We start from the raw sequence: 9,991 nt of genomic DNA, 5'->3' as shown, positions 1-9,991 counted from the left end.
TCATTATTATTTTTACTCCTAAAATATCACTACTATTTTGATCAATAAAAAAATATATCACAACTATGATAATATGTATAATTAACTATGTTTTAGTTGAATTTATGAACTGTTACAATTGACTCCGTAAGTGAGGACGATTGCAACAAGTTCACGACTGTCAAAAATTGTTAATAACTAATATAATAACATTTAAAATAAAGTATTTTTTTTTTCTAGTAGAGGATAGTCTACTTTACTCGTCTGTCAATTAATACTAATAATATATAGAATTTTTTGTTAGTTAAAAATAGTTAAGTAAAAAATGTTACAATTGACCCCACTCTCCCCTACTTTGTATTTTGTATGGGGTTGGCCCTATATAGGACCAGTATTAAAAAATTTAGGCTTCCCAATATTGGTCTTATGGTGCATGTTCATACAGGACTCATATTTAGTCAATTTTGAGCCAAATTGGAGTCAAGATAAAATTATTGCTTGGGTGTACACTTTATTTATGTTGAGATATTAATTTTCTTAAATTTGTTTTAGCCTCATGACGTGTTAGAATTTATAAATTACAGAAAATTCTTATGAATGGTAAAATTTCACGCAAATTTGAACACAAATCACGATAATAAAACTTCCTAGAATATTAAGCCTGTTCACACAACTCCTCGTAAGTATAACATAAGCAGAGCAGTACACCGGATGTTTTCTTTCTCCCGGATTTAGGAAGCTTGTTATTGTTTACATTCAGTCAACCATCCACATAGTTAATCTAAAGTCAGAACTCCTCTAGCCATTTGTCTGGACCCTTGGTGGTGACTATGGTAAAGAGGTATAACTATTTCAAGTAGGGGTGTGGAGTTGATGATTAGGGCAAGTTCTGGCTCAGCTCGGCGAGAGAAAGGGAATCTCTTTCTTTTGTCTACTATGTTAGCCCTAGAGTGAAGAGGAGCTATCCTCCCTGAAACGCGCTTATTCGAGCTTCCACAGCAGAAAACGGTCTCAAACTTTGTGGTGGGAGTTCTTACCATAGATAAACTATAGATAAAATTCTCTTGGGATGCTCCGCTGACGTCCGTAAATTCTGTAAAAGTGATCCATATTTAAACATGAACTTTCTATACAGATGCACACTTACAATATATTTTAAGTAGCACTTCTTCACTTTGACCTTTTCCTTCAGAGTTGAAGGCTTCACATTGATAAGAGCCTTTGTGACTTTGATCGACACTATGGAGATGAAGGGAGTGATTTCGGATGCTGACCCCTCTAAGAGAATCTTTAGCAACATTTTGACCTTGAAAGATCCACTTGATGTCAGTTATTGAAGGGTTGGATTGAATGTTGCATTCGAAATATACGTCGCTTCCTTCGTGGATATGTGCGTGTTGCACGCTAGCACCAAAGACAAGAGTAAGTTGAGGTGGGTCTGCAAATAAATTTTAATTAGACAATCAGTAAAATCTGCAAAAAGCACTTTAGTTTTTGACAATTAACGGTTTTATCTTGCTTTAACCGCCATGTGAAAGCGTAACTTAGCATAACATAGCACTTTTAGCATTGTTTTTGACAATTGTCAAAAATCATGAAATTTTGAATCATGTATAACAAATGTTGCTTTCATATGCTACGGACTGACAATACGCCGAAATAGATTGGGGTAGAATTAATTGTGAACTGTGTCTTTTTGCATAATTCGAATCGAAAATCAACATAAAGGAAAAATCTCATTTGAAAAAGGGAAAATTAAGCACTTTTTAAAAACACCCAATAAAAAAAGCACCTTTAAGGGCTTTTAAAAAAAGAAAAGCGAAAATAAGCGCCTTTAAGCACTTTTTAGAAACGCTACGCACCCTGTTTGATCCTCTGCAGAGAGGATGGCACCCCCGCTTCGGTAGCCTGACGACCTGCACACGAAGTCAAGCACATTACGGTAGAACAGTTTAAGAGGACCAATACCGTACACCCTTGGTCCCTACGCAGACTGATCCGAGTGGTAACACACACCCGCACACAAACCGCAGCTAGTGACGCTTGACTTCGGTGATCTGCTGGTCTTAACGATCTAATCGATCATGTCTTAACGATCAGTCCACTGCGGGACGCGCTCTTTTTGTAAAATGTTATGTTTTCGTTCGTTTTCTAAAATGAAATTCTACATCTTAAAATAAGCTGAATGCGTAAAATTAGGATGTTGTTCCTTTTGAGTCCTATAAATTTTTTTTTAAAATTTGTATTTCATAAAATCTTCAAAACTATGCATTTTGAGAAATTTTAGGTGTAAAATTATAAATTAATGATGACATTTCTTCTGCTTTCAGAAAGGTTCTTTTTTTGAATGAAAAATATTATGAGAAATATATTTTTTAAAATAAAATATTTCATGAATGATTATTAATAAAAATGTAATTAATTAAAATGTTATCAATGAATAATTAATGAAAAGTCTGATTTTACGGTAAAGTGATATCTGAATGGTCCGACAACAGTCCCAAATTTCTCCTAAGCAGACTATCTTGCCCACTTTTACCACTGACTACTTTAAGAGCAATCGAAATTTTAAAAATAAAGTGAATGTAATTAATACAGATTATGTAAAAAATAATACCCTGCAATAATAAATTGCTTCTTAAAATTAAATTACATAAAGGTACTGATAATTCCATAGTCTTTTAAACACATCAAATTCAGTATATATCAAACACAAAAACATCAGACAATATGTTTTTGTTATATAATTAAAGTCTAAAGTAATTAAAATGACATGTCAAGATTTCTAAATATTTCCCATTCTATGCTTTAAAAAATATAAACTGCCAATGTGCTTAATTTAAATCATTAAACTATATTAAAGTTAACAAACCCTAATAAGTTTAATTTTCTGAATACAATACATTTTTAGTAATGAAAAATAGCTGATATGCTGTGTTTAACTCTAGATTGCCCAAGGCAGTCATTTTGACTGTTTATTAATTTCAATTCGAACAACAATGATTGACACAATTTCTTAGAATTTTTTGACATTTTGTACAACGCACAATTTTTTTATTGTTAATATTTACTAATAACTTGTTATGTAACTGCAAATAATATAAAAAATATTAAAAATGAATTTTGAACAAATTTCTTTACACATTAGCTATTATTTCGCAATCCAGTCATTTTGACTGCTTTTGGGCAATATATACTAAGCTTCAGTCTTTCTATTGTTAAAGAAATTTAAAAAATAAATACACATTATCAAATATATTGTGTAATAAAAATGATAATATATTACAATATACCGATCTTAAAGAATTAAATTACACAAAGGTATTTAAAGAAAGAAAAAAAAATCATAAAACTATAAAATTTTACCAGTCAACAAACTATCAATTTAACTCTTCCATTTTATTTCATGACTTAAATAATAGATAAAAAGAGGGAAAATATTTTATGTAAGCACTTCCGATGGGCCATCAAACGTGGTAAATACATTATGGATTAGAACGTCTTGTTTCCAATTGAAAGCCATTACTATTTTATATCACCTGTCTCAAACACTCTGAGTTTTGTAATAACAAGTACATCAGGCTAGCTTGAGTGCGTACCTGTTATAGCGTTTTTTAATACCATTTTTGAAGTAATTTGAAGCACATCGAAACCACTGATGGAAGAAGGTCAGAAATAAAATGTTTTAGAGAAAAAAAGCGTCTTCTTTCCAATAAAACTTTAGATATTTGTATTCAATAAGTATCACATCAGATTCGATATCTAAAGTATATGCTATGATACGAGCGCGATATATTTATAAAGTATCAAAACTGAATTTTTATAATATAATTTTTTTTTTCTACTATTAGTTCACACTCTCCCTATATCTTTTTCAAATTTTCAATCCAATTTTGTAAATACAACATTTAACAACAATGAACGAAATTGATTGAATAGTTCCTGAGGAATCCAATTTTAAATATACTACTTCGTTAAAATTCAATTTATCAAAAGCTATTCGACGGATTTCGTTCGAATTTTGTATTTTGCCATAAAATACAACATTTAAACTAAATTAGATTAATAGTTTCCGAAAAAGCCAATTTTAAATATACTACTTACTTAAAATTCCATTTATCAAAAGCTATTCGATCAATTTCGTATGTTCATACTTGTAATGTTCAGGCTTTTATTTTTGCCATGTAAAATTACCAGAGATGCCAACTGCTCCGGACAATCCAAAATAATTTAAAAAACGGTAAATAACTGCAAAGTATATTTTGCTAATATTTGATTATTTTTGCTTACTTTTTTAAAGATATTGCATAACATAGTATTAAAAAGTGGTAAATTATATAAGCCTACGAATTATTTAGAAATAGTGGTGGATAAACGTCTACTAAATTGAATTTATTAAACCAAGAATCACAATTGATAAACTACCACTTTAAAATATATATTTGCAGTCCGGAGCAAGTTGGCATCTCTGAATTACCCTACTTATAGTTCGGAGAACAGGAATTCGAATCCGTAGAAAATAACTTACGTTTATTCAGAGGAGGTACGCTTTTGTGTCTCATTTCATAACTTTAATCATAGTCTGTACTTATTATGTACTTATGAATTAGCATATTCCAGGTCATCTTTTCGAATCATTTAGAATGAGTCTGATATGTGAAAATTCGATCATTAAATCAAAAGTTTTTCAGGGTTTTTCCGCTTTTTTACATAGCAATGAAATTCAGAGAATAAGTTAAAGTTGAATTTCGAAAAGTGTATCGGTTAACGCTTAAGTTCCAGAGTAAAATACATCTTTTTTATTTAAGCATGTAGTCCGTGGAGATCGAGATTCACACAGAAAGTAAAAGTTTATTTGCATTAAACAGACAAAAACATACAAGCTTAAAAAGAACGCCATCTAGCGGTATTAAAAAGAAAAGCAATACTTCCGTGGGAATGACAACAATCTCCCCCTGCGAGAAGGATTTTACTTTTTAATACAAATAACAATGTATTTTTTTATATTTTTATCCGTCATTGAACAGCCAACCCAGTTTTGAATTTACAACTACTAATGTTCAACTCAGTAGCCTTGTAATTTTGCACCAATCCAGAAGACAGGGAAACTCCTGGATCAGTACCCCCTCCCCCCAGATGTATGATTTCTTATTGGAACACGGAGGGCTTTGTGACTCGACAGATTTAACTTGCATCAGTCATCATTGACTACATGGGGAGTCTTCGGACATCGGGGTTCGAACCCGCAAACTCTTTGACGTGGGCCCAGTGCCCTACCAACCAGACTATTCCAGTTTCGTTTTTTAAATTTTTTTAAAAACTTTTTTTAAATTTAAAAAGAATGCCATCTGGCGGTATAAAAAGAAACAAACTTCATGGCAATGCTTTCCTGGAAAGGACAACAAAACACATAAACAGAATAATACTCACACAAAATGTTTAGAGTCCAGCTGTCGTGCAAGGAACTTCTTGGAAGCTTTAGGTTTAAAGCTTCACACGTCAACGTTTTGTTGTGATCTTCAATTTTAGGAACAAAAGTAAGAGTGCTAAAAGTTATGCTTCCATAGATGTTTTGCACAGCTAAGTGATCGATGTTTTCTAAACCTTTTCTCCAAGATATCCCAGCTGGTGGTCTCGATCCTTCACTCTGACAGTTGATCTCAATTTTTGATCCAACTTTTAGAGAACCGAAGATGGTGGAGATCTGTACATTTAAGGGTTTCACTCGTTGAGGAATAAAAGAAAGAAAAAAGAGAGTTGAAAGTTGGTTGAATAAGAAGCAGCATCAACACATATTTGCAATAGAAAATATTTCGAGTAAAATAGGCTCGTACCAGAGTTTGGCAAAAATGTAATCGATTACAGTAATCCAATACTTGTAATCATGATTACAAGATAACATAATTTTGATTACTGTAATTGTTAATTGCAATCACGATTGCAGCGGTAATCAATTGCTTGTAATCTTGATTACAATAATTGATTACGGTAATCAATTGCTTGTAATCTTGATTACAATTCACCAAAATTTTGATTACAACTGTAATCATGATTCCCAATAATTGCGATTGCAAGTAATCACAGCAAATTCGATAGTTTGTAATTACAAGCAATTGATTACAGTAATTTGTTATGTAATCACGATTACAGTTGAAATAAAAATTATAAATGTTTGTAATCATGATTACAAGTAATTGATTACTGTAATTTAGTGTTGTTATTAAGATTACAGTTGTAATCAAAATTGGTAATCATGATTACAAGTAATTGCGATTCAAGTAATCACAACAGAAAAGATTACTTGTAATCACGATTACAAGTAATTGATTACTCATGAAAATGCAAGAAACTCTGAATATACGTAACTGAACCGTAAGATGAGTTTAATGCATAGAATCATCCTTATAAATTTTAAAGCAAAGCACTATAAGGCATCAAATATTAAAAACAGCACATCAGCCGCAGTGTCAAACAAAAGGGTTTGCTTCAAGACATGGCATAAAATTCATCTTACAGTGCGTCTAATAATTTGGCCAAGAACTGTATATTATCGACAGTATGTCGCATGCAGAGAGTTGCTCTGAGGCTTTAAATAATTAGGATTCTCACTAAAAAAAATGAAACCTAAGACAGCGATCTTAAAAAGGCTTTTTTCGCTTGCTAGTGACCCAGTAAAACGAACACGTATCCTCTTACGCAAAGAAAACGAAACTTACTTTCTGGAAACTTGCTTTGCTTATGCAAATTTTATTTGTTCGGTACAACTTCTGGTTGTGTAGAAATTAGTTATGATAATGTGTTATAATAAGTTGACAGTATCTCTAAATAAAGAGTATACCATGAGACTTACCAGAATTTTCCCCGTGTCGGAATTTTATCCATGTTGGGTAGGTGTTTTCAACACGTCTCCCATGAAATATTCCATGCGTAGCCAGATTTTTCGACAAAAATTAAGCACCTTTTAAGCTTTTTTCAAGCACTCAAAAATATTTTAATCACTTTCCAAAACAAAATAAATCATAATTAGGATCTGTGCAGGAATAAAAATTATTTTTTCTACCGTGTAAGGTTCTTAATTTATAAACATAAAATCAATAAAATTTAAAAAAAATATCAATAACTTTACATATTCATGATAAAATAACTAGTTAAATATTGCAGAGAAAATTGTGAAAATCAAGCATTTTTTGGTAATTTAGAACGACAATCGACATGGCAAAGAAGAAAAATCAATTTTTGAAAGATAGAAAATTAAGCAAATTTTTTACAAACCCCGAGTAAACAAAAGTCCCTTTACGGGCTTTTAAAAAATGTAAATCAAAAATAAGAACTTTTAAGCACATTTTAAAAACTCTACGCACCTTATATTCGTGTCCTTTCGATAATAAATAAAAGTATATCTCGCTGAATTAGATAATTAGGTCAACGAATATTTTGAGAATTGCAACTACAACTATTTAAGATTATATTGATGCTTTAAACTAAAAAAGACCGATGTGGCTAATTTGGCCCTTGTCCTTTTTGGGTGCTCTGTAATTTTAAAAATATGTTACTTAAAGTGTTGAGTATTTTTGACCTTTTATAATTTGATTCAATTTAAGTGCTTATTAACGAATCATGTATTAAGTAAATAATCTCACGAAACTTGAAGAGGTAATATATCACTTCATTAACTACTCGAGCTCAAAAGTTTCGCTGCAATTACTTAAATAGTGTACTGCAATTCCTTAGACTGTTTTTGCAACTGATGCATATGTTTGCGTTTTGTTTCTGTAACATCAGTATTTATGATAGTAGATTCGAGTGTTGATTAAATTTTTCCCCTCATTCTTTTTCTCCGTTGTTTGGTTTACGAATTGATGGTAGAACTTTCGAGAATTTTATAACATAGCCTTCATTCATTCAAAGATTTTAGAATTTTCAAATTTATGATTTTCATTTATCCTTGATTTGGAAGTTAATAATGAGAAGTAGCATCTATTAAAAATATACTATCTAAATTGAAGAACAGTGGGAGGAACTATGTTTACTTCATCGCATGATTTTATGCAAACATTACATTTTAACTGGGACCGTATAATATTTTTTAAATTGTCAATTCAAATTAGAGTACTTTGTATTTTGTATGGGGTGGGCCCTATATAGGACCAGTATTAAAAAATTTAGACTTCCCAATATTGGTCTTATGGTGCATGTTCATATAGGACTCATATTTAGTCAATTTTGAGCCAAATTGGAGTCGAGATAAAATTATTGCTTGGGTATACACTTTATTTATGTTGAGATATTAATTTTCTTAAATTTATTTTAGGCTCATGATATGTTAGAATTCATAAATTACAGATAACTCTTATGAATGGTAAAGTTTCAAGCAAATTTGAACACAAATCACAATAATAAAATTTTCAAGAATATTAAGCCTATTTACTCATCACCTCGTAAGTATGAAATAAGCGGAGGAAAACACCTGAAGTTTTTCTAACTTTCTTCAGGCTTCAGGAAGCTTGTTAATGTTTACATTCAGCCAACNTTCTTTACACATTAGCAATCATGTATTAAGTAAATAATCCCACGAAACTTGAAGATGTAATATTTCACTTCATTAACAACTCGAGCTCAAAAGTTTCGCTGCAATTACTTAAATAGTGTACTGCAATTCCTTAGACTGATTTTCACACTGTGATTTGATGCATATGTTTGCGTTTTGTTGTTGTAACATCAGTATTTACGATAGTAGAATTTAGAATTTCCAAATTTATGATTTTCATATATCCTTGATTTGGAAGTTGATAATGAGAAGTAGCATCTATTAAAAATATACTATCTAAATTGAAAAAATAGTGGGAGGGACAATTTTTACTTCATCGCATGATTTTATGCTAACATTAAACTTTAACCGTGGCCGTTTTGGTGTCATAATATTTTTAAATTATCAGTTCAAATTAGAGTACTTTGTATTTTGTATGGGGTTGGTCCTATATAGGACCAGTATTAAAAAATTTAGGATTCCCAATATTGGTCTTATGGTGCATGTTCATATAGGACTCATATTTTGTCAATTTTGAGCCAAATTGGAGTCAAGATAAAATTATTGCTTGGGTGTACATTTTATTTATGTTGAGATATTAATTTTCTTAAATTTATTTTAGGCTCATGATATGTTAGAATTTATAAATTACAGATAACTCTTATGAATGGTAAAGTTTCAAGCAAATTTGAACACAAATCACAATAATAAAATTTTCAAGAATATTAAGCCTATTTACTCATCACCTCGTAAGTATGAAATAAGCGGAGGAAAACACCTGAAGTTTTTCTAACTTTCTTCAGGCTTCAGGAAGCTTGTTAATGTTTACATTCAGCCAACCATCCATATAGTTTGCCTAAAGTAAGAACTCCCCTAGTCATTCCTAGCGGAGGAGTACAAGGAAGTTTTTCTAACTTTCTTCCGATTTTAGGATGCTTTTTATTGTTCACATGCAGTCAACCATCCATATAGTTCGTAGGCATTCGTCTGGACCCTTGATGGTGACTATGGTAAAGAGGTATAACTATTTCAAGAAGGGGTGTGGGGTTGATGCTTACGACAGGTTTTGGCTGAACTCGGTGAGAGAAAGGGAATCTTTTTCTTTGGTCTACTGTGTTAGCCCAAGAGTGAAGAGGAGCTACCCTCCCTGAAATGCGCTATTCTTGTTTCCATAGCAGCAAACGGTATCAGACTTTGTGGTGGGGGGAGTTCTTACCGTAGACAAACTATAGATATAATTCTCTTGGGATGCTCCGTTGACGTCCATAAATTCTGTAAAAGTGATCCATATTTAAACATGAACTTTCTGTACAGATGCACACTTACAATATATTTTAAGTAGCACTTCTTCACTTTGACCTTTTCCTTCAGAGTTGAAGGCTTCACATTGATACGAGCCTTTGTGACTTTGATCGACATTATGGAGATGAAGGGAGTGATTTCGGATGCTGACACTTCTAAGAGAATCTTTAGCAACATTTTGAC

General features: G+C 31.6%; 1 protein-coding gene across 1 annotated transcript in view; it reads right to left on the bottom strand.

The window, feature by feature from the left end:
• The window catches only part of LOC122268427 (synaptogenesis protein syg-2), an 81,662-nt gene that overhangs the window by 31,822 nt on the left and 39,849 nt on the right, over positions 1–9,991 (bottom strand). The window contains exon 9 of the mRNA XM_071177307.1: positions 1,127–1,417. Coding sequence (XP_071033408.1) covers positions 1,127–1,417 — 291 coding nt within the window. The remainder of the gene's footprint in view (positions 1–1,126; positions 1,418–9,991) is intronic.

This window comes from Parasteatoda tepidariorum, chromosome 1 (assembly GCF_043381705.1).
Source record: "Parasteatoda tepidariorum isolate YZ-2023 chromosome 1, CAS_Ptep_4.0, whole genome shotgun sequence".
In the NCBI taxonomy this organism is placed as follows: domain Eukaryota; kingdom Metazoa; phylum Arthropoda; class Arachnida; order Araneae; family Theridiidae; genus Parasteatoda; species Parasteatoda tepidariorum.
This window is presented reverse-complemented; position numbering and strand designations above follow the sequence as displayed.